The sequence below is a fragment of the Lipotes vexillifer genome, unplaced genomic scaffold (assembly GCF_000442215.2).
Source record: "Lipotes vexillifer unplaced genomic scaffold, Lipotes_vexillifer_v1.1 scaffold773, whole genome shotgun sequence".
NCBI classification, from domain to species: Eukaryota; Metazoa; Chordata; class Mammalia; order Artiodactyla; family Lipotidae; genus Lipotes; species Lipotes vexillifer.
Genome location: NW_006786767.1, coordinates 906,739 through 932,309, shown reverse-complemented (window position 1 = coordinate 932,309; position 25,571 = coordinate 906,739). Strand labels below are relative to the sequence as shown.

At 40.1% G+C, this 25,571-nt stretch overlaps 1 protein-coding gene across 4 annotated transcripts in view; it reads left to right on the top strand.

Annotated features, from left to right (window-relative positions):
• The window catches only part of CHD1L (chromodomain helicase DNA binding protein 1 like), a 51,617-nt gene extending 35,902 nt beyond the window's left edge, over positions 1 to 15,715 (top strand). For all 4 annotated transcript variants that reach the window (XM_007459378.1, XM_007459376.1, XM_007459375.1 and 1 more), the window contains 8 exons: positions 2,995 to 3,143; positions 3,968 to 4,131; positions 4,681 to 4,886; positions 5,956 to 6,054; positions 12,973 to 13,043; positions 13,149 to 13,263; positions 14,347 to 14,455; positions 15,385 to 15,715. In XM_007459378.1, the coding sequence (XP_007459440.1) occupies positions 2,995 to 3,143; positions 3,968 to 4,131; positions 4,681 to 4,886; positions 5,956 to 6,054; positions 12,973 to 13,043; positions 13,149 to 13,263; positions 14,347 to 14,455; positions 15,385 to 15,463 (992 nt within the window). In that variant the 3' untranslated portion in view covers positions 15,464 to 15,715. The remainder of the gene's footprint in view (positions 1 to 2,994; positions 3,144 to 3,967; positions 4,132 to 4,680; positions 4,887 to 5,955; positions 6,055 to 12,972; positions 13,044 to 13,148; positions 13,264 to 14,346; positions 14,456 to 15,384) is intronic.
• Positions 15,716 to 25,571: the final 9,856 nt, after the last annotated feature.

Genomic DNA, 25,571 nt, shown 5'->3' with positions numbered 1-25,571 from the left:
TTCCTTAGTAGCCGCTGCTCTGATCTGCCAGGTCTCAGACCTTTCTTCATTATTTTTCCATTTGGGGTGTGTCCTTCTCATGTGGGATAAATTTGATCTGTGTCTGACGTTGCTAGAACCCCGCTGCCTCTTTTCTGTGCGGTCTCTGCCTGACCCTACTCTAGTGTGGGCTTGGGAGCCAACTCAGCTGGTTTGAGATGTTCATTTCTCTACCTACCTGCAAATTGAAGTTTTTAGTACTCTCTGCCTCCTAGTTTTGTAGTAGGCGTGGGTTCAGGGTGGTTTTGTTATCCTTGTTGTTCTGTATAGTTTTTATAGGATGTTTGGGGAGATTGGAATGTCAGCAGCTGGCGTGATTCTACAAGACAGTGCTCTTTGACGTTCCTCGTAGTTTAGCTTTTAAATTTTTTAATATTAACATCCCATTTTTATTCTTCAAGAACTCTTTCTTATTCTCTGCTTGTTGTTTTAAATGTATCTTGTTCTCATTCCAGGGATATAACATCCTGAGGACATTTATTATAGCTTTTAAAAAGTATTCCAGGGAGAATATTTATTGTATCTTTTAACAAAGTATTCCTCTACTTCCTGTGTTGTCTCTCTTTTCTCCGATTGCTTCTCCTTCTTTTTAAAAAATTTGTCTTGTCCTTGTTGGTAGTTTTCCTGAAATACCTGGTGTGCTCTGGCTGTCTGTTCACTTGTGCTGGTGAAATGCCAAAGCTGATGGGCAGCTCCGGCCTGAGCAGGTATCTGGGCTCCCAGGGCTTATTCCAGCATCACTGGTTGGTGAGCTGTCTTTCACACTGAAGGGGACCTTCCCACATGTCTGTATTGGAAGTCTTTTCTCTGGGCAACTCCGTTTCTCCACTCCTTTAATATCTTTCTTGGAAGAGGTGGGTAAGGGTCAGAATAACCTGTTTGCTCAGATTGAGGAGACAACGTGAGTAAAGGGGTTCAGGGCACTCCTGTATTTGGTGTGCAGATTTTCTCTCAGTTCCCCCACCCCTCAGTTCCTCGTCCATGGTAAGTTCTAAGCTTTTGGGGGATTGAAAGGGTCTGTGTTCTTATAATCATCCCCTGACTAGGCACCTGTGTTTTGCTTCCATTGTTCTTTTCACTCTGTTATCATCCCTCCAGCCACTTCTATTTTCTAAAGAGTTATTGACCTTTTCATCCACTGTCGTCTCATATATCTTTTTAAAATCCCTTTACTGCCATGTAGTTATTTTAGGTGGGAGAAGAAATAGATGTATGTGGTCCTGTTTTTAAGTTGCATTTTGATTACATTAAGTACTGAAGCTTGCACCCATTTCTGCACTCATCTAGATTAATTTCAGCCTATTTTCCTAACGTTTAATAGAACAAAATAAAATTTCACTGTTTTCCAGAAAGATAATTACAATTATTTTGGCAGTTGGACTGAGAAATATTTTTTTTTTCAGGCAGTCCAGTTGCCAGAAAAGATTTCCCAGTTGTATTAAAATTTTGAATTTTGTCTTTGATCAATGAGTATAGAGCTCACTCTGTGGTAGATGATTCCATTGGCAGGCTATAGATAAGTGTCTAAGCCTGTGGTCTCTAAACTTCTCTGGGCTGCAGACTGAAGACAGATAGCATGGTTAAAAGAATACAAATAAATATGAAAGACTAGTAATTACAGCATCCCCTATCAAAATTAAATAGAAAACAGGGTGGCTTTATCTTGAATGCTGGGCTGTTTTTTTTAAAATCACGTTCGTAAGTTGAGAATTGCATGAAGATACATATGTTGATATTTTACACTTCTCGACGCTTTATTTTTTTTTCCGCTTGTTGATAGAGCACCTCATTGAAAGCCCCCCTGCTGATTTAATTAGCAAATGCCAATTAGAATTACAGCTGGTTGGATTTGGGTACAAGTGTGAAGCAGTTGATCTCTTGAGAATGAAAATGTTTTGCTTTCCTACTCTCTGGGGAAAGCATACCTACAGCTGATTTTATAATGCTGTGAAAATACATTTTTGGTAACATGTGCTATTAAATATGTTTCACTTTAGAATCATTGTCTCACCTCTCTCTGGTTGCTAGTCTTGGCTTGTTATGACTTCTCTTTATCATGATTCATGATCTTGGCACATCACCCAACCTCTTTGAGCCTTTGTGTCCTCATCTGTAAAACGGTGCTATTAGTACCTGCTTTACTCTTTTACACAGTTGCAAACCACATAGCATAAAATACTATTCAAGTTTACACTGTCACCATTATTGTTGTTACTGTAATTGTTACTTGCTGGCCTGTTACCTTTCCATCCTTCTATAGAGAACAGTAATGTACTGAAAAGAGCACATTGGCCTTAGAGTCAGGAAATCCTGCCTTCTTCACTTATTAGCAATGAGAACTGGGGAGTCTCCTGATCACTGTCTGAGCCTCAGTTTTCCCTTTCTTAAGTAGGGTTAGTTATATCAGAACTGTGGTGAGGCTCATGAAGATGCTTCATGAGATCTACAAAGAATATTGTAAATCTAAGGGATTGTTTTTGTGCTTCTTTATTCCCTCCTAGATTTTCTACTTGTTCCTTTTAATATTACAGCAAAGGGGGGAAAAAGTTGAGTGTTAAAGGTGTGTTTGGAATTTTAAAAATATGCTCTTGGTTACCTTTATTAGATAATCTTACTGTCAGTGAGATTTATGCTGGGGAGTTGTGTGGAACGAACGAGTGATGAGAGTTCCAGAACTCAGCAGGGTGGAGGCATCCAGCAGAGACTCACAGACCATCTAGAGATGGACCAAAAGCTGTGCTCTCTCCTTTGAAAAGTAAATACACGAGATCCCCATGTGGATCCCAGACCCATCGGCATTAGTGAGACCAGAAATCCAGTACCTTCATCACAAGCTAGTCTTAGCCCATTTAGAATACAGGCTGCTCTTTTGTTCACCCTGGTTATGCTTTGACGAGAATCAATGGATTTTTCTTTAGTATCTAACATTTTTCTCTTTGTGTTTTATGTTTTTAGAAAACCACATGTACTTATTTGAAGGTAAAGATTATTCTAAGGAGCCTAGTAAAGAAGACAGAAAATCATTTGAGCAACTGGTGAATCTTCACAAAACCCTTTTGGAGAAGACTAGTCAAGAGGGCCGGTTACTCCGAAATAAAGGCAGTGTAAGAGCTATTAATTTGTGTAAGGATAAATTCTTTCAAACATTCATCCTAACAGAACAAAAAATGATGCTGGGAGTGATTGGTTAAGAAATAAGTGTGTAAGTGTTTGTTGAAATACAAGTATCATTGACTGTACCCTAGTATAAAAACTATGTAAGAAGTTGGCATAAAAATAATAACAAGGAGCGTGTATTTTACAATTTAATGCAGGTGATAGCAGCCTTGTCTGTCTAAGCCACCCCTGAAGGGATCACTGTATTACATCAAAATACCATACCCTGCTGCTGACAATCATGACCCTATGTCATTAAGAGAGGATGGCAGTCATAAATGTTGTATGTAATGTCCACAGTATTTGGCACTTAATCTGTGCTCATTAAATGCTAGTTGTCATTAAGATAATCATGATGTTGAAATATTCTGTTTAAGACAGAATGATATAATACATTGAGGAAGATTTCCATTAAAAATGGTTAAACCTAAAATAGCATCCTGCAGGGTATGCCTTCAATTTTTTAAAGAAGTTATTTTCTGAAGTACCTTAGTCCTAATGAAGTTAATCCAAATGATGTATTGCTGTACTAACCATGGCAGTGCTTTGGTTGAGTTTAGAGCACAGTATCCTGGTTACCATGCCTACAAGATGTTTTAATTGAAGTGTCTTGCTACCACTTCCCACCACCCAAGGTGACGTGGAGATGCAATGTCTTGTGAAATGTTAAGCACGTTGCTTCTGTTCAGAGTGTGTTTTACGGGTGAATGAAACTCGTGAAGGAACAGGTAGCCCCCAACTTTCCTGGTTATGGAGCTTGTTCTTCCTACAGGTTCTCATCCCAGGCCTTGTGGAGGGGTCTACGAAAAGGAAGAGGATTCTGAGCCCAGAAGAGCTGGAGGACAGAAGGAAGAAAAGACAAGAAGCAGCAGCCAAGAGAAAGAAACTATTAGAGGAGAAGAAGAGGAGAAAGGAAGAAGCAGAACATAAGAAAAAGTATGTATGTGTTACTCGATTGTATTATTAATAAAGCTGAGGGTCCCAGTTGGTAAAGGAATCACTGTTGCATAGTGAGTCCACAGCTGAACGTCACTTTACAATTGCAGAAAGTGTCTGTAAAGCTGGTAGTTCCTGCTGGTAATAGAATACATTTTTAAAGATTAAACTTTAACCTTAACAGTTAGTCTCCTTAAGAGAACTGTCCTGAGTGCCTAAGGCAGAGAAGATGCATTCAGTTGAAGCTAGAAAATTTTAGGATTTTATTTCAGCTGCCTAAGGAGAGTAGTTTACTTGAACATTCCCTTTTAGTCACATGTTCTTAAAACCAGTGACATCCGGTGGCTGCTCATTTTTGAGGTGTAGTCAGGAGGCAGTTAGGCTAATCAGTAAGGCTTCTTGTTTATTTACAAATAGGCAGAAAACAGGGTGAGTTCCTAATTGCATCTCCACTTGGCACTTACTGTTTGTGAATAGCAGTACAAGATGTGCTCCAAGGGAAATTGTGATAAGCCCAGTTAATTTCCTTTCCTCTCTGGCCTGTTGAAGGATGGCCTGGTGGGAGTCCAACAATTACCAGTCCTTCTGCCTGCCTTCCGACGAGAGCGAACCAGAGGACCTGGAGGACTGGGAAGATGAACGCTCTGCCCAACTGGATTGTGAGGACCTGGACTCGACCTCCATCAAGTATGTAAGCGGTGATGTCACCCACCCACAGGCTGGGGCGGAGGATGCTGTCATCGTGCACTGCGTAGGTAGGAGAAGTGGCGGGGCCTGAGTCTTTATGGTACCAAGGTCTGGGGAAGATGAGGCAGAACCCTGATTTAGGGGTGATTAATGGGCCCAGTGTAGTCTTGTGTGGTCAAAAAGAGTGAATTTTAGAACCAGGAGACTGGGATTTGACTCTTGTCCCTCTTGTTTATCTGGTTGAGCAGCCCAGCCTCTCTGGGCCCCAACTTCCTTATCTGTATAATGGTATAAGATCTGCCCTGTTCTCTGCACAAGGTTTTGAAGAGAGTACAAGGACGTAACATCTATAAGACAAACGAATCCTTTCCAAACTCCAAGCATGTTCTTCCCTCATGACCTTTTGTACTTTTTACTTCCTTTGTCTGGAGCCCTCTTTCCCCACTTCGCCACATCAAGCATTGTTCAGATGTCTGCATCTCAGAGAGGTCTCTCTTGTTTGCCCTGACCCCATCCTCACCCCTCTATTCTTCTCTAGCCACTTTCTTACCTTATTTTACTTGATGATGCATCACCACCTGACGTATGCCTATGTATTTGCTTATTTGTTTCATTGAACTAGAAAATAGCTTCATGGGAGTAGGGATTTTTTTTTTGTCCACTGCTGTAACCCTAGTGCCTAGAACAGTTCTTGATATGTAATACTAACAAATATTTATAGTATGATCGAATGAATGAATGACTAAATACCAGGTACTAACTAGCTGTGTTAGTACCAGCTTGCATAAGTCATTTAACCTTTCCATTTTCTTACCTGTAAAATGGGAGTTGTGTGCTGTTGTATTACGTCTGCTCTGCATCTTTCCTCAGCCATCTCCCAGGAATTACAGAAGTACCGCAGAGATTCTGCTCTTTCAGAACACTAATTTTTTTGATGCTTTTCTGTTATGATGGCCAAGTATATTCCAGAAAACCTACACATATTTGAGAAGTCCAGTGTATAATATGTGCAGGAGATTAGTTTCTTCTGCTCTTTGAAAAATCATTCTTCTACAGGTCTCTTCTGTGTATCTTTGTTTTTTTAAATTGTGGACTGGATTTTGCCTCCTATAGAACATTTCCTCTTTCTTCTATCAGATGACTCTGGCCGCTGGGGCAGAGGTGGTTTATTCACAGCTCTGGAAAAGAGATCTGCTGAGCCAAGAAAAATATATGAGCTGGCTGGGAAAATGAAAGGTAAGAAGCAAAGCAGAGGGAAGGGGTAGGGATGGGAGAAGAGGGGAGAGGACGCTTAGGACAAGTATTAGGTGCGTTAAAAAGCACTAGATGAGGAGTGGGATGAGCCAGTTGGAGCCGCATTCTGTCATCAGTCAGCTGGTTGATCTGTGACTTTGAGGCAATCCCTTCCCCTCCCTGTGTCTGTTTTCTCATTGGTAATTTGTGAATAATACTTATTCCACCCACCACATGGGACTATAATGAGGATAATGAATGAATGTGCAAGTACTTTGTTAAATGTCAATCCCTGCAAGCATGTTAAAGTGTTGGCTTGAAGATCATTTCATTGTTTACCCAATTCACTCCATCTTCTTGAGGGAATAGCTCCTGAAAGTGTCAGACTCCTGTGGGAGAGAACTGAGACATACCACTGAAGTGCTAACAAGACCTGGGTGCTGAAGGGAAGCAGGTTGTATTATGAAGTAACACTCCCTGGAGGCAGAATTAGAGCTGTGCGGGGCAGGGGAACTTGGAAGCTGAACACTATTCCCCCTTGGCATAGGGAGAGGCCGGGGCACCTCCTGTTATGTGTGGACATCACAAAGTGGCAAGAGGAGTAAAGTGATTATTGTGATTAGCCTCTCAAGTTCTGTAGGAAATAAAGGATCTCGTCCAGTGGAGGAGGGCTCTTCACATTTCTTAGAGATTGTTTTTTTTCCCTCATTCTTCTGCTCACTTCTCCAGGGTAGAAGGGGATGTAAGGACTTAGAGTGAATACTCTTTCTACTAAAACAGATGACATATTACAGGGCTTAATATGTGTGAAATTATTAACCCAGATCTAGATATTGATTGGGCAGCTGGAAAAGGAGAGAATTCAGGAGGAGGTCAGAGTTAGAGATGCAGGCTGAGAAGTTCCCATTTGAGTGAGGAATGGAAGGGCAGAGAATAGAGCATGGAAAACACCTCCATTTAGGAGCAGAGGCAAGAAGGGGAGAAAGAAGGAATTGTCAGAAAAATAAGAGAACCTTGAGAATGGAGTGTTTTGAGGTACAAGGGAGGAGAGATGTCAAGAAGTGGTCTGTAGTGTCAGACACTGAAGTGAGGATGAGCATTGGGAAAAGGCCATTGGATTTGCCCCAAGGGCAGTCACATGACCTTGGAGCACTTGGAAGAGAGTGTGAAAAGTAAAACCTGCTTGCACAGAGTTAAGGCGTAAGTGGTCAGTAAGGAAACAGAGATGGGGGTGTGCACTGTTTTCTGAAGAAGGATTGAAATAAGGTAGAGCAAAAGGTAGATGAAAAGTGGGCTTGAATTATCAGGGAGGGCTTCATGGAAAGTGGTGAAAGTTCTCTTAGGTCTGGAAGGGTGGGTTGGGTTCAATTTAAATAGGTGGAGAGAAAAGGGCAGGAGAGTCCATAACCATGTCTCATTCTTTTTGGTATCCCTGTAACTCCACCGTTCCCAGTATGGGGTATTGAATGATCCCTGCAGCGACACAGCGAATGTTTTGGGGGAATGTTGTGTAGGTCAGACAGGCTGGAATAGAGGGTTTAGGCTGAGGAATAGAGGAGAGTTAGATTTTAAAGAAGAGAGACTTGGGCCACAGTATAGAAGACCGTACATGACTTGTCCAGGGAGATGCCATTCTAGGCAGGACCTTATCCAATGGCTAGTGGCTAGATATGGGAGATTTGAGTAGAAGAATGGCATAGCAGAGCAAATATTTTAGAATGACCTGAACAATTGGGGTATGCAGGATGGACTAAGAGGACAAAAGGTTCAAACTGGAGTAGGCCAAAAAAAAAAAAAAAAAAAATTGAAGTATGCAAAGCCATAGAATTAAATGAGCTTGTTTCGCTAGAGAATTTGATTTGATTTGGATGAGGTAGGAAAATATACAAATACAAATATGTAAGTATGGTAGAATACAATATTTGAATAGTTTAAGACAAACGTAAGACTTTCTACAGGAATTTTACGTTCATAGTGCCCCACCCCGTCCCAGCCTGGATGCCTCTGGGTTTTGCATTCACTCTCCAATGCCTACAGGAGTACTTTGTAGGCAGTGTTTGAGAGGCATTGAATTAGGAGATCATAAAAATTCAGGCGTGAAGGGGGTGACATGGTTGCATAAGACATTCCTTCTTTAATCTCCCCTTTTAACTGACGGTTTAGACATCTAAACATGAACAAAGGTGCTTTGGTGGGTCTTTTGGGAGACCCAAGGGAAGCCTCACCACTGCAACTGGTAAGAGACAGACACACCTCCATATAGGCAAGGAACCAATGGAGCCAGCAAAACTGCCTAGACCCCTCTCACTGCTGTAGGGCAGAAATCAGGTGAGTGCTGCCCTGGGCAGGTACTCACACACAGAACTTGCAGAAGTCCAGACTTCCTGAAGGGAGACTCTGGCACACCATTGGAGAAAAAGAAAAATATGAGTTTGCTTGCAGCAGAGGTGGTAAGAGACTTTCCCAGCATCAACCCTCCCCCCAAGGAAACACTTCAAGGGGCTGATTTTTCTGGCAGAGGCACCCAGCTACCCTCGCCAGGTAGAACACAGCTGGAAAAACCTGTTTCTCTCCGCCAGCATCTGGAGTACTAAGGTGGGAGCTCCACGACTGTGGGAAGGAAGGATATTGGGAAAGAGGCAGATAAGAATTTCAAATGGTGTCAAAGACATGTGCTCAGTAGGAAGTTCACTCAAGGACCCCTGGGGGTACCACCCTCGGGATCTCCCTACCAGGTGTGTGGGCACTCCCAATGCACCAAGTGTTAAACCCACACCTCCCCCCAACTCTGCTGCTGGCTCCCTGTGCTTGCTCCGCAGTGTGTCCATGAGAGCGAGCTCTGCTAGACCAGGAGCCCACTCAAAACAGGTCCTGTTGATGGGCAGGGAAGAAACCACAAACTTGATTTATAGCGCCACCTTCTGGGGGTAAAAGGTGTGCAGCCAACCCGGTGAATTGTAAGAATCAGAGAGGACACAGAAGCTTAAAAATTTGGCCACAAGACAGAGCAAGAAGAGTGGAGCACAAACACATAGGAAAAACCGAGATAGTACCAAAACCATAGAACATAATACCCCATCTGCTGACGGTAATGAGCACAGAGTTGAGGACCTGTCTGCTACTTCAGATTCAAAAGCACCAGCATGTACCAGGAATATGAAAAATCAAGGAAATATGGCATCACAGAAAGAAAATGACAGTTCTCTAGCAACCATGCTGAAAGGCACAGAATATTATGATCTGACTGACAAAGAATTCAGAATAGCAGTTATAAAGAAACTCAATGAATTTTACAAGGCGGCTCAGGCAACTCAGCAAAATCAGGAATAAAATATGTTAACATAATGACTTCTTTTCAAAGAGATTGAAATTTTAAAAAACCAAACAAATCGTAGAGCTGAAGAAGTCAGTGGATGAGATGAAGAATGCAATAGAGAGCAGCTAAAGCAGGGGAGACCATATGGAAGAAAGAATGTGACTTTGGGAGATAGGAATTTTGAAATAACACAGAAGAGATGAAAGAACAAATTTTAAAAGAGCAAAGCAAGCTCATGTGAGTTATGAGATTGAAACAAGAAAACACAAATATCAGAATAATTGGGCTTCTAGAAGGAGAAGGGGACAAAGAGTTTAAGAAATAATAGCTGAGAACTTTCCAAACCTGGGGAAAGTCTTGGACATACATGTCCATGAAGCTAATAGATCACCCTATAATCTCAATGCAAAAAGACCTTCTCTAAGACACATTATAATGAAACTGTCAGAAATCAATGATAAAGAATCTTAAAAGCAGCCAGGGAAAAACAAGAATGTAACCTACAAAGGAACCCCTATTGGGCTATCAGCAGATTTCCTAGCAGAAACTCTACAGGTCGTGAGAGTGGAATGACATATTCAAAGTGTTGAAAGATCAAAATTTCCAGCCAAGAATACTTTACCAGCAAAGTTATCTATTGGGCATGAAGGAGAAATAAAGGCTTTCCTAGGCAAACAAAAGCTGAGGGAATTCACCACCACTAGACCTGCCTTGCGAGAAATGCTGAAAGGAGTTCTTCAAGCCAAAATGAAAAGACACTAATCAGTGACATGAACACATGTGAAAGTGTGTTCACTTATACAGCTGGAAAAACCTGTTTTTTTCATGCAACACACTGGTAAAGGTAAAATATATAGAGTCAGATTCAGAAAACTAACTCAGTGTTAGGATGGTGTGTTAACGACTCAGCTATAATGTAAAGGTTAAAGGAAAAGAGTAGTAAAAATAACTATAGCTACTATAAATTGCTAATGAATAATATAAAAACATAAAAAGAGGTAAACTCTTACATGTATAATATAAAAGGGAGGAGTGAAAGGGTGGAGCTTTTATAGGCAGTTGAACACTGTTCTGTCTATAAGATGTTTCCTGTAAGTGCCATAGTAACCACAAAGCAAAAACCTAGAGCAGATCCACAAAAGACAGAGGAAGGGGAACCAGAGTATACCGCCACAAAAAAATAAACCAATTTACAAAGGTAGGCAGAAAACAGAGGGGAAGAGAAACAATGGAAATATAAAGCCACTGGAAAGCACAAGATGACATTAGTAAGTCCTTATATATAATTACTCTAAATGTAAATGGATTGGGGACTTCCCTGGTGGCGCAGTGGTTAAGAATCTGCCTGCCAGTTCAGGGGACATGGGTTCGAGCCCTGGTCCGAGAAGATCCCACATGCTGTGGAGCAACTAAGCCCCTGTGCCACAACTACTGAGCCCGCGTGCCTAGAGCCTTGCTTCACAACGAGAAGCCCATGCACCACAGTGAAGAGTAGCCCCCACTAGCCACAACTAGAGAAAGCCCACGTGCAGCAATGAAGACCCAGCACAGCCAAAAATAAATAAATAAATAAATAAATAAAATGTAAATGGATTGAATTCATCAATCAAAAGGCACAGAGTGGCTAGATGGATAAAAATAACAAGACCCAACTATATACTGCCTGTAAGAGACCCACTTGGGCCTTAAAGACACATGTAGACTCAAAGTGAAGAGATGGAAAGATATATTCCATGCAAGTGGAAACTAAAAGAAAGTGGAAATAGCTATATTTATATCACACGAAATAGACTCTAAGCCAAAAATGGTAATAAGAAAAAAAGGGGTCATTATATAATGATACAGGGATCAATTCATCAAGAAGCCATAACAGTTGTAAACATATATGCACATAACATCTGTGTACCTAAATACAGTAAGCAAATATTAATAGATATGAAGGGAGAAATAGACAACAATACAATAATAATGGGGGCCTTCAATAGTCCACTGTCAGTGATATGTAAATCATCCAGACAAAATCAACAAGGAAATGATGGGCTTGAAACAAACATTTGACCAAGTGGACCTAACAGGCATCTATAGAACATTCCATCCAACAGCAGCAGAATACACATTCTTCTTAAGTGCACGTGGAACATTTTCAAGGAGACATCATATGATAGAGCAAAAAACAAGTCTTAGCAAAATAAGACAATTGAAATCATACCAAGTATCTTTTCTGTTCACAATGGTATGAAGCTAGAAATAAAACGAGGAAAGCTGGAAAATCTGCAAGTGTGTGGAAACTAAACAACACACTCCTGAACAACCAATGGGTCAAAGAAGAAACCAACAGAGAAGTCAAAGAATATTTCAAAAAAATGAAAATAGAAACACAACATACCAAAACCTATGGGGTGTTGGGCAAAAACAGTTCTGAGAGGGAAGCTTATAGTAATAAATGCAATATTAAGAAATTAGATCACAAATAGTCAACCTAACTTTACCCCTCAAGGAATTAGAAAAGAGGAGTAAATTAAGCCCAGAGTTAGCAGAATAAAGGACGTAAAATTCAGAGCAGAAATAAATGAAATAGAGACCAGAAAAACAAAAGGTCAATGAAACTAAGAGCTAGTTTTTCAAAAAGATAAACAAAATTGATAAACCTTTAGCAAGACTAAGAAAAAGAGGAAAGACTCAAATAAAAGCAGAAAAGAAATTATAACTGACCCTACAGAAATACATAGAATCATAAGAGACTACTATGAATAATGGTACAGCAACAAATTAGATAACCTAGAAGAAATGGATAAGTTCATAGAATCTACAACCTACCAAGACTGAGCCAGTAAGAACTAGAAAGTCTGAACAAATCAATGATGAGTAAAGAGATTGACTCAGTAATTAAAAACCTCCCAACACAGGAAACTCCAGGACCAGATGGCTTCACTGGCAAATTCTACCAAACGTTCAAAGGAGAATTAACATCAGTCCTTCTCAAACTCTTCCAGAAAATTGAAGAGGAGGGAACACTTCCAAACTTATTCTATGACGCCAGTGTTACCAATATCAAAGCCAGATAAGGACACTACAAGAAAACAACACTATAGACCAATATCTCTGGTAAACATTGATGCAAAAATTCTCAATGAAATATTAGCAAACCTAATTCAGGAATTCATTAAAAGGATTACATACCATGACCAAGCAGGAATTTTCCCTGGGATGTAGGGATGCTTCACATACACAAATCAATAAATGTTATGCACCACATTAATAGAATGAAAGATAAAAGTGATCATCTCAATAGATGCAGAGAAATCATTTGACAAAATACAACATCCTTTCGATAACACACCCTCTGCAGATTGGGTATAGAAGGAACATACCTCAGTATAATATAAAAGGCCGTATACAACAAACCCACAGCTAACATTATATTCCACAAGAATTGAAAGCTTTTCCTCTAATATCAGGAACAAGATGGGTGCCACTCTTACCCATACCTGAGTGGATTTGGAAAAGGCAAGACATAAGGAGGATTCAGAATAGTCCTTCCTCAGGGATCTCATTCTGTAGTGAACTTTGTGTTCTTTCTGTTGCTCCCTTTTGTTTTACCTCAGATTTGAGTTTGGGAGGCGTCCTTTTATTTCCTATTGATGATAAAGAGTCAAGAAACAAAGGGCAAGATTTGGTAAGTAAACAACCACATCAGTTTATCAGAGCTGAACTTTGACTCCCATCACCTCCCCTTGAAACTACTCCTGCTCCCAACCCAGTTAACGATCATTCCTCCTAGTTGGCCTTGATTGTGGCCCAGCACCGTGATCGCGCCAATGTCCTGTCTGGCATTAAGATGGCAGCCCTAGACGAGGGCCTGAAGAAGATATTTTTAGCAGCAAAGAAAAAGAAAGGTAAGCTCTTCCACTTGTGCCCAGGGATAGATGAATTTCTGCTCCCAAGCATTTGATGTGATTTTTAAAGGGAGGTAAGAAATGTCAAGACCCCTTTCAGCATACATGGTAAAGGTAAGCCCCAGTATGAGAGATCACAGAAGTAACAACCTCCCCATCTTGTATTTGCAAAGCCCTTTTCCTTACTACATCACTTTTGTATCCATTATCTCTGTGGACCGCCTGCCTCCACTTGGGTATTTGTATCATTTTACAGATGAGGAAGTAAAGGACCAGAGATGAAGTAAACTGGTCATAATGCAGTTGTGAAACGCCTCTTGGAGAGTCCCAGTCCGCATTAGCAGACAGTTCTCTGCCAAAAACCCAAGTTCAATTTTGTTTCTAAGCCCAGTGTGTCTCTCAGTTTCTTGAACTGATTGACTTTTTAAAAAATAAATTTATTTTATTATTTTTGGCTGCATTGGGTCTTCATTGCTGCGCACGGGCTTTCTCTAGTTGCAGCGAGCGGGGGCTACGCCTTCGTTGCGGTGCATGGGCTTCTCATTGCAGCAGCTTCTCTTGTTGCGGAGCACAGGCTCTAGGCGCGGGGGCTCAGTAGTTGTGGCTCGAGGGCTCTAGAATGCAGCCTCAGTAGTTGTGGCACACAGGCTTAGTTGCTGCGCACCATGTGGGATCTTCCTGAACCAGGTATCAAACCCACGTCCCCTGCACTTGCAGGCGGATTCTTAACCACTGCGCCACCAGGGGAGTCCCCTTGACTTGTTAAAGAATCTTTGCTTATTTTAATTACGTCTTGATCATTGATCGTATTTTATTTCCATAGTACCTACTTATTTCCAGAGTCTGTAGGTCCTTGTGTTCAATAGAATTAATTTAATTTTCCCCTATTACAACCCCTCCCCAGAATATTTTTGACATTATAATCATATGCTTTGAGTGGGACACACCAAGATTATATACATTTTGTTCATTGGAAACCACAAAGTGACTCAGAATATGTTATTATCTCCTATGTATATTTTATACACATTAATCAATTTGATGAATGAAGACATCATGATTTTTTTTTTCTTTTTTTAACAGCAAGTGTCCATCTTCCACGCATTGGACATGCCACGAAAGGTTTTAACTGGTATGGTACTGAGCGACTTATTCGGAAACACTTGGCCTCAAGAGGCATCCCAACTTACATGTATCCTTTTGTTATCCTGATGGTGTGCACTTCCAGCTCAGAAGGGGAAAATGTCTTGCATTTTTCTGGTGTCATTATTTAATCCAAGGCCAAGTCTTCTTCTGCCATGTTTTTCAGTCTACCCCTCTTCAATGAGAAAAAACTAAGAAGCATTTTCTAACTTGTATATATCCAAGGAGGTAACCCAAGCGTTTCTGGGTGCCAACAACTAAATTAAAAGATATACAAAGAGGGGAATTAATTGAAGAATTGCCATTTGCTAACATACTGAATCTTTTTCACATCAATTCTCTGGAGATCCTTCAGGCCCCTAGACCAAGGCCTGATTCTAAGAACTTCACTCTGTTCACTAAAATAAACAAACAAGCAAACAAACAAGTGAACTGTTTTATTTCTGAACCCATTCAATGTATTCTTAAGGAGCAGTGTGAAATTCATTTTGACCATGAGGATATAATGTAGATTTGCTGGACTAGTATTTTCTTCTAATGACCTGCTTGCTATATAAGTTAGCATTGTTTGAACTGTACTGAGTCCAGAATTACTAGAAGAAGCTGAATTGGCCCCCAAGTGCTATAATTGTACAGAAACTTCATCTTTTTACTTAGATACTTACTGAAATTAATTCACTCAGTGATGGTTTATTTAAACCACTGTAAAAACTTAGCAGAGAAGTTGTGTTTTATACACTTGCACAATTCAAGCAGTATCAAAAGAGTTTTAGTATATCAGATGATAATTCTACAGTAATAAGTACTAACAATATTGGAAAGATTTATGATATGGTAAAAAGAAACTAAGGCCTGCTACTTCTGGAGTGGTTATTTCAATAATTACTAAAGAACTAGTAGTTTTAGTAAAGTTGATTTTAAAAACTTTTAAAGTTTTTTAAAATGATGAAATATATATTCCTTGACCATCCTTATCAGCTACTACTTTCCTAGAAGCAAGGCTGCCATCCTTCATCCACAGGCCTCATCTTCCTCCTTAGGACAGCCGGTGCCTTAACCATCGGCTCAGCATCAGATCCAGCCTTCAGCAACCAGCTAAGATGTTTGCTCAAAGCTACTGTAATAGAATATTTCAAAAAGGAATCAGGATCTGGTAGGCCTCTGAGGTACTCTGTTTTCTGAATTCTAATTTTGTTCTCCTGGATGTGGTACTGATGTGGTGCGTGTAATACAGGGATGCACAAGCTATTTGGGAAAATCCTTTGGCAGCTTGCCAGGGCCCCAGTTTGCACAGCTATCTGCATAATAAATCTGCATAATAAATACATTTTCTATCTCTAATGGTTTCTTTGCTTTCCCCTCAGTCTAGTTTTCGTCCCCTCCATCAGACTGATTTCTTTATAGTGAGAAAGGTGAGTGGATTAAGGAGGAAGGAAAGGTAATAGGAGAACGGGGTGGCTCTAGGGGAAGGAGACACCTTCAGCCAGTTCGTGCTTTGGAAAGGTAGGTCTCCGAGGGGAAAGGCTGAGAAACGAGATTCCTGATCCAGGCGTGTGGAGCCCCTCCTGCCCTTCTCTTCATCCTGCTCAGCATTCAGAGGTAGAAGAACACACGTTGGCCCAGAGGCCTGTCAAATGTGACTTCAGAGAAACCAGAAGATCACTCCCCCTCCCACCGAATCAGTTCAGCTGCAAGAAATAAGGGAATTGTGGAAATGACACAAAGCTGACAGGGAATGTCAGACTGGGGAGGGCAGGGGGCAGAGAACCACAGGAGAAGGAGTCTTAGGAGGAGACACCCATGTAAGCTATGGCTTTTCACACTTGGTACATGGGGTCTCAGTCTTGGCTGACTATCCTCAGCCGGCCTGATTTCTGCTGCTTTGAGGCCGTAAGTCTCAGAGCTGGGACCATGACCCTCTAAGGAGAGTAGTGCTGTTGGCACCTGGGTTGTACTGTTCTGTTTGACTCCCTCTCCGCTCCTTCACCCTTCAACAATTTAGCATCTGTTTTGAAGACCTATTAAACCCTAAATTCACGATTCCTTAATTTGTTATTCCTAAAATTTCTTTTTTACTTTCATTTTTATTGCCTCCTATCTATTACTCTTAACCACCGGCGCTTGACACATGGGTGATTATAATAACTTGAACCTCTTGACTGGCATCTTAGGTCTTAGAAGCAGAATTGGAACTCCGAAAAGGGAGAATGTAGAGAAATCTAAGCTAATGCATAAGTAAGCTGCCGGCCCTTCAAAAGCAGCCAGAGTCCAAACAGGTGAGGTATAAGCAGATGCAAAGAAAACTTGATTGTCCAAAAGCTGTATACCCTCCTGAAAAGCCGTACTTCCTTTGTATATCAGAGTGCATAGGGCTAGCTGTAGATGTTTCTGAACATCTGAGAGGGGCATCAGAGCGGGGAACTCACCCCCAAAGGGAGCCTGACATTTTTAGGGGCACAGGTATTTATTTTTGAAAAGAAAGGGGCTCCTTTTCACCCTATACTGTCCCACTTGCTCCAACCGTATGGGCCTTTTCTCTGGATGAAGGCCCTAGGCCATGACTGTCTGCCCCCTGGTAAACTGGGCAAAACAACACGGAAAGAGATCAGAAAACTCATGTAGCACTTTCTCCCTTAAACATGAGGTCACCTGTTAGTGGCAGCCCCCTGCTTTCCTTCCTGACCTCTCCTAGCTCATCAGTCAAAAATGCTGCTCTGCTTTATCTCCGTATGTCTTTCCTGTCTCATAACCCCTTCCCTCTTTCCCATCAAAGGGTGTCCCTGTCTGAGAAGGAAGAATGAGAGAAGCTACCTACTTTGTTTATCCCAAGGGTTCTGTCCCATTTCTTCCACAGCATCTTTGATGCCATCTGGCCCTCCCCTCTGAGGAGGCCAAGATAGGGCCAAGAGGACAATATGAGATTTTGTTCACTGATGAGCTTTTGTGGAGGAGTTTGTACCATAAACATCAATTTTAAAAAGCCCTGCTTGTTGAGATAGTGAGGAACTTAATTTAAACTTGAAATTTTCTTTATGTACAATCTTACATATTTTCTTGACTTTTAATAAACTTTACTTCACTTTGTAACATGCCTATTGTTTAGTTTTTTGTCCCATCAAATCTAAACTACATTCTAAGTTAATTAATCCTCTTCAAGTATAGCTTGAATCACCCATTTTAGAGCCCCGAACCATCTCTAGGCCAATGTGTTTTCTTTTGCTGTCTACTAAGTGAAGAATAAACTCACTCGAGCATGACTTGTCTCCCACCATAATTTAACCTTATTTCCCAAAGACATCCTACAGTTTCTTGCTTGAGGCTTTGCTCATTCTGGTCCCTCCCTGGACACCCTGCACCCTCTAAATCCCCTCCCGTTATCTCCAACCCGCTATTGTCCCCTATCAAATCTGATTCTTTAGGAAGCCAGAAAAATCTAACCTCTCTGTGGTTGAACTACAAATGATAATTGGGTTTATGGCACTTAATTTGTTGACATATTATACTCATTGGTATATTTATTTAATTACTGCCTAAATACTAAGGCCTTTGAGAAAGGTGATTTCTCATTTATTTTCCCTGTCACACAAATCAATTAATAGGTACTCAAATACTGAATTTAAAATGGTATGTGTATGTGTAACTGGCTAGCAAGTTGTGAAAAGTATTAGACTTCCTGAATATATCATAAACGCCAGATGGCGTAAGTACTTAAACGTAAAACTTGAGAATATACAAACGTCATTTTTATGGTGTCTTGACTAGCAACTGGCCTTTGAAGCTTCTCCCAACTTCTCACTCAAATACCAGTGGCATTAAGGTGAAGACTCACAACCACACTGAAAATAAGACAACCAACGAACTAAATGCCAGAACATGAGAGGAAATGACACTAGTTATAAGGCAAAGTTGAACTGAGATTTCATTTTAGGAAGCAAAGATTGCTTAAAAAACCTAGGACCTTCACCAGCCAGAAAATGAACAACAATCCTTCTATCCTTTTCTTCCCTTATGTTAACAAAAAGGTCAACTGCCCCCTTCCCCCATGTCTGCTGTGAACTCTGTCCCCTCCAGCCTTCTCAAGAATGTTATTCTACCAATTACTTTCTCTTATATATTCAGTTTGTTCTTTAAATTAGAATCTTTCCATTGACTTATAAACAAGGTCAAGTCACTCTCATTAAAAAGAACTCCCTAGGGACTTCCCTGGTGGTCCAGTGGTTAAGAATCCATTTTGCAATGCAGGGAACGCTGGTTCAATCCCTGGTCGGGGAACTAAGACCCCACATGCTACAGGGCAACTAAGCTCACAGGCCACAACAACTGATCCCACGTGCTCTGGAACCCACGCGCCACAGCTAGAGAGAAGCCCGCACACCGCAACAAAAGATCCCATGTGCCACAACTTAGACCTGACGCAGCCAAAAACTTCTTTACATAATAAAAAATTGTTTTAAAGAACTCCGTAAATCCTCATTCCCTCCCCCCTCACAGCCCAACCTCCAAAGAGTTGTCCCATCTACACTGCTTTTTTTTCTTCACCTCCCACTGACTCTAACCCACACCATTCTGACTTTCTGCACTTTCACTCCATCAAGAGAGTCTGTGTTAAGAATACCAATGACCTCCAAGTCACTAAATCCAGAGAACATTTTTCAGTTCTCATCTTGACCTCTGAGTAGAGTTCAACACTGTCCACTGCTTCCCTCTTTTTGAAACACTATTGCCTTGGCTTCTGCGACAATATACTCTTCTGTGACACAATAATCCAGGAACTTATCTTTTATCATCTTTGCACAGTTTTCTCCCATGGTGGTCTTTTTACCTAGTGTAATAAGTTTGTTAAGGCTGCCATAACAAAATACCACAGACTGGGTGACAATAAGAAATGTATTTTCTCACAGTTCAGGAAGATTGAAGTCCAAAATCAAGATGTCAGAAGGGTTGGCTTTTTCTGAGACCCCTCCCCTTGGCTTGCAGATGGCCACCGTCTTGTATCCTCACAAGTTGTTTCCTCTGTGCGTTCATACCCTGGTATCTGTATTTCCAAATTTCCTCTTACAAGGACACCAGTTAGATTGAATTAGGCCCCATCCTAATGGCCTGACTAACTAATGCCTCTCTAAAGGCACTATCTATAAATACAGTCACATTCAGAGGTACTGGGGATTAAGGCTTCAACACATGAATTTTGGAAGACACAATTCAGCCCCAAACACCCAGCCATTAAATGTTGGAGATCCTCACCATAAAAGACCCTGAATTGTCAAAACAATCCTGAAGAAAAAGAACAAAGCAGGAGGCATAACCCTCCAAGACTTCAAACAATACTACAAACTGACAGTAATCAAAACAGTATGGTTTGGGCACAGAAACAGACATATGGATCAATGGAACAGAATAGAGAGCCCAGAAATAAACCCACACACCAATGGACAATTAATCTTTGACAAAGGAGGCAAGAATATACAATGGCAAAAAGACAGTCTCTTCAGCAAGTAGTGTTGGGAAAGTTGGGCAGCCACATGTAAGTCAATGAAGTTAGAACACTCCCTCTCACCATACACAAAAATAAGCTCAAAATGACTTAAAGACATAAATATAAGACATGACATCATAAAACTCCTAGAAGAACATAGGCAAAACATTCTCTGACATAAATTGTATCAATATTTTCTTAGCTCAGTCTCCCAAGGCAATAGAAATAAAAACGAAAGTAAACAAATGGCTTCCCTGGTGGTGCCGTGGTTGAGAGTCCGCCTGCCGATGCAGGGGACACGGGTTCGTGCCCCGGTCCAGGAAGATCCCACATGCCGCTGAGCCTGCACATCCAGAGCCTGTGCTCCACAACAGGAAAGGCCACAACAGTGAGAGGCCCGCGTACCACAAAAATAAATAAATAAATAAAAATAAGCAAATGGGACCTAATCAAACTTACAAGCCTTTGCACAGCAAAGGAAACCATAATCAAAACAAAAGGCAAACTACAGAATGGGAGAAAATATTCGCAAATGATGCAACCGACAAGGGCTTAATCTCCAAAATATACAAACAGTTCATACAACTCAACAACAAAAGAAACAAAAAACCCAATTGAAAACTGGGCAGAAGACCTAAAAAGACATTTCTCCAAAGAAGAAATACAGATGGCCAATAGGCACATGAAAAGATGCTCAACATCACTAATTATCAGAGAAATACAAATCAAAACTAAAATGAGGTACTACCTCACACTGGTCAGAATGACCATCATTAAAAAGTCTACAAATAACAAATGCTGGAGAGGGTGTGGAGAAAAGGAACCCTCCTACACTTTTGGTGGGAATGAAAATTGGTGCAGCCACTATGGAAAACAGTATGGAGGTTCCTCAGAAAACTAAAAATAGAATTACCATATGATCCAGCAATCTGACTCCTGGACATATACCCAGACAAAACTATCATTTAAAAAGACACATGCACCACTATGTTCATAGGAGCACTATTCACAATAACCAAGACATGGAAACAACCTAAATGTCCATCAACAGATGAATGGATAAAGAAGATGTGGTACATATATACAATGGAATACTACTCAGCCATAAAAAAGAACAAAATAATGCCAATTGGAGCAAGATGGATACAAATAGAGATTATCATAAGTGAAGTAAGTCAGAGAAAGACAAATACCATGTGATATCACTTGGTATTTGTTTTTATTTTTGGCTGTGTTGGGTCTTCGTTGCTGTGTGCGGGCTTTCTCTAGTTGTGGTGAGTGCGGGCTGCTCTTCATTGCAGTGTGTGGGCTTCTCATTGTCGTGGCTTCTCTTGTTGCAGAGCACAGGCTCTAGGCACGCGGGCTTCAGTAGTTGTGGCACGCGGGCTCTAGAGCACAGGCTCAGTAGTTGTGGCGCATGGGCTTAGCTGCTCCACAAATGTGGGATCTTCCCAGGCCAGGGATTGAACCCGTGTCCCCTGCATTGGCAGGCAGATTCTTAACCACTGCACCACCAGGGAAGCCCCAAAAAGGTCCTATTGTATAGCACAGGGAACTATATTCAATAGCCTGTAATAAACCATAATTGAAAAGAAAAAAAAAATTTTTAATTACATTTAATAAAAAATAATAAAATGAGAGATTAACAACTGGAGATTGATAGTGTTCATGGAGTACTAAATAGAAGGGATAAGAAGAATCCATACCTTAAAAGAGAAGAACCTGTACACCTAGGCACATTATTGTATAATTTCCAAAAGTCTCAGAAGGTTTGTCACAAAAAGACCCATTTTAAATATACTTTTGGAGTAATTATTCAAATAAGAGGAATAAAACCATCAGATGCTCCCTGGACAACATACTACCTCGCTAACTTATCTTACTCCCTCATTGTGCTTGAGGAACTTAGTGTATCTGAGGATCTTTTATTATTCATATACATTTGAATGACTTTTTGGCTAAATCTGAAATTTGTTTCTAAGGTCTTTTCTTCAATATTTAAAAAATAGTACCACATTGTCTTCTTGTAAATGCTGTTGCAGTTGAGAAGTAGAGGGTATGGCAGGGATAAAACCAAGAAGTGGTCTCCCTTTTTTAGAGGGAACATATAAATAACAATTTAACAATCCAAAACAAACAAACAAAGAAATCAGGTAAGGAGGAAGAAAACTGACAGAGATTGATATAAAATATAACACAGTAGAAGCAAATCAATATGTAATTAATTAGTAAGTGTAAATGGACTACATTGCCAGTTAAAAGACTAAGCTTATCATATTGCATAAAGCAAAACAAAGCAAACAAAACAAAATATGTAGAGTTATATACTCAAGACACCAAATCTGACTGTATCATTCCCTGCTTAAAATTTTCAGTAACTCTCATCACTGACAGGGTTCACAGCATCACCTCGATTCACTCTGACCTAGAGTCAGTCAACCAACCTCTCTAGCCTTATTTTCTTTCAGCTACCTTTTTTCATTTGTTCCAATAACACCAAACACTCCTAGTTCACTGCGTTCACCATTTGTTTCAGGATTCTGTGTCTTTGTTTCTACTGTTTTCTCTTGACACACCTAACCCTTTCTTAAGAGTATTAATTCATGCAAAAGGACTTACTTTAGTTATCATTGCTTCTGGGAACTGTCCCCTAACCTACAAGAATATTCCAAATACCTTTCTTTTATGTTTCCCAAGGCACCTTGTACATCCCCCCCATCATTCTTCTTACTTTAGTTATCATTGCTTCTGGGAACTGTCCCCTAACCTACAAGAATATTCCAAATATCTTTCTTTTATGTTTCCCAAGGCACCTTGTACATTCCCTCAATCACTTTTCTTACCTTAAAAGATCAGGAGTAACAAATAGCAGAATTAGACCCGATAGGCCTCATATTGGAATTACCAGATGTAAAATATTAAAAGTATATTTACAACATTTGTAGAAATAAGATTGAACTGAAAATATGAACAAAAATGAGAGTATAGTAAATGACCAGGCAGACTAGAAAAACAGCCAAATAAACTTGTAGAAATGAGATATAAAATCATTGAAATTAACTCAGTGGATGGGTAGGCAGAATAATGGTCCCCAAAAGATGTCCGTGTCCTAATCCCTGGAGCCTATGAATATGTTATGTTACATGAAAACAGGAATTAAGGTTGCAGATGGAATTAAATTTGCTAATCAGATTTCCTTAATGTAAAGAGACTAATACTAGATTATCTAAGTGGGTCCAATATAATCACTTGGGTACTTAAAAATGGAAGAGGGAGGCAAAACAGTCAGTGTCAGAGTGATGGATGTGATTTTCAAACTGGAGGAAGCAAACCATCAGCCAACAAATGTGAACAATTTCTAGAAGCTGGAAAGGGCGAAGAAGCAGATTCTTCTCTAGAGCCTCCAGAAAGGAATACAACCTTTGACTTTAGCCTGGAGACCCATTTAGAAATTCTGAACTTAGAACTATACGATCATAAATTTCTATTGTTTTAAACATTGTTTAAATTTGTGGCAATTTGTTACGGCCGCAATAGGAAATTACAATGGGTTAATCAGATTAGACACAATAAAAAGAGAATTGGTGGAATGGAACATAGGTCTAAGAATGTAGTAAAGAGGGACAAAGATGGAAAATATGAAATAAGAGAATAGGGATAATGGATGAGATGTAATAATTTGCTGAAAGTTCAGTGGCTGAAATATTCTAAAATTTATGAAGTATATTAATACTTAAGTTTCATGAAACAATGATTCCCAAACAGGGAATGAATAAATAAAAAGAAATCCCCATGTAAACGTATCATAATAAAACTTCAGGGCACCAAAGACTAAGAGAAAATCTTAAAATAGACATAGAGAAAAAAACAAAACAAAACAAAAACAACCAACCAAACAGATAACCTTCATGGAATAAAATTTATACTATGAACAAATTTCTCAACAGCAAATGGAAGATTAAAAATAGTAGATTAATATCTTCGAATTGCTGAAAGGAAATAACCTAGAATTATTTACTTGGTTAAAATATCATTTAAGAATTAAAGCAAAATAGATATTTTCAGGCAAATGAATATTGCAACACCAGGCCAAAAATACTTTACAGAAAAGTTCTACTAAATAACTCAGAAGGTCATTCCCTTTTTGTATATACTCCCTTTTGTATAGAAGATAGATAAAGAGGTGGTATCCCTGATTCATTTCATGTGGCCAGTATAACCTTAATAAAACAAAGCCAATACAAGCAAGGAAAATGATAGGCTATTCTTACTTATGAACATAAGTACAAAAATTCTAAATAACATAAAAACAAATCAAATCTAGCAACATGTATGAACTAATTTGGTTAAACTGACTTTGTATTTAACAGATTAGTATTAAAAATCTATTCTCATAACTTAGCAAGTAAAAGAACTTAAGACTTATCTGCCAACTGAGTGCATTGTCCTACATATTTTAAAATGATTTTTTCCTCAACCTTTTACAATTATCTTGTCCAAATGTAATTTGACATCAATTTTTTGGTGACTCATCTTTAGTAAATCTTTCCAAAGACACCAAATTTTTCTACACATTTTATCAGTTTATCTGACATTTCTGGCATATAACAGGTGGGAGCAAAGGTGCTGATTCTCAGCTAATATTCAGTGTTCAAGAGCACTACTGGTTAACACTGAAAAACTTCCACACCACTTAGTAAAGAGAAACTCTCTACTTATTTAGATTATAAGTTGGAAAGGGACATCAGCATGTGGCAGCATAAGATATTCCTCCTTTTTAATCCCCCTCGTTAATCAACAAATTGTACATCCATAATGAACAAGGTCACCTCTATGAGGGTTTCCAGATCTTGTACCTTTCCCCAAGGGATCCAAGGGGAATCCTGCCCACCAGTTCAGCCAGTAGCAGACAGACATACCTCCATACAAACTGTGGAACCAGCAGAGCCAGTGAGACTTCTGGACGCCTCTTGCTACTGTTGAGCAAGAATTAGGTGAGTGCTGAAGTGGCCAGGTACTCACCCACAAGAGAGGGCTTGCAGAGTACAGACCTCCTGAAAGGAAAATACAATACACCACTGGGGAAAAAGGAATAAAATACAATTGGTCTTTGAACAACGTGGGGGTTAGGGACACCCACCCTCTGTGCAGTCGAAAACCCATGCAGAACTTATAGTTAGCCCTCCATACACTTGTGGTTCCTCTGTATCTGCAGTTCCACATCCATGGATTCAACAGATCTTGGATCATGTAGTACTGTTGTATTTACTATTTTAAAAATCCACATATAAGTAAGTGGACCCACATAGTTGAAACTCGTGTTTGAGTCAACTGTGTATGAATGTGGTTACACAGGAAGCAGGAAGAGAAACTTTCCCAGTGCTACCCACCCCCCAGAAGGCCCTGACTGGGGCTGATTTATCAGGCAAAGGGGACACCTCTCAATTACCTGGGTCTTGTGGCAGTGGGTCTTAAATTCAGGGGTCCCATAGAACTGTAACAAATGGAGAAAGAGTTCTTAACCAGCTGCAAGTAAGATGAACCCACAGCCTTCCTGTGTAAGGAGCCATTAGCTTATATTCACAGCTGTGGCCTTAGGGGTAATATTCTAATTAAACACATTAGTGGAAAGAAGGAACTAAAGACTGGAGTGGAAATATATAAAATAGAGACTAAAAAGGAAATAAAA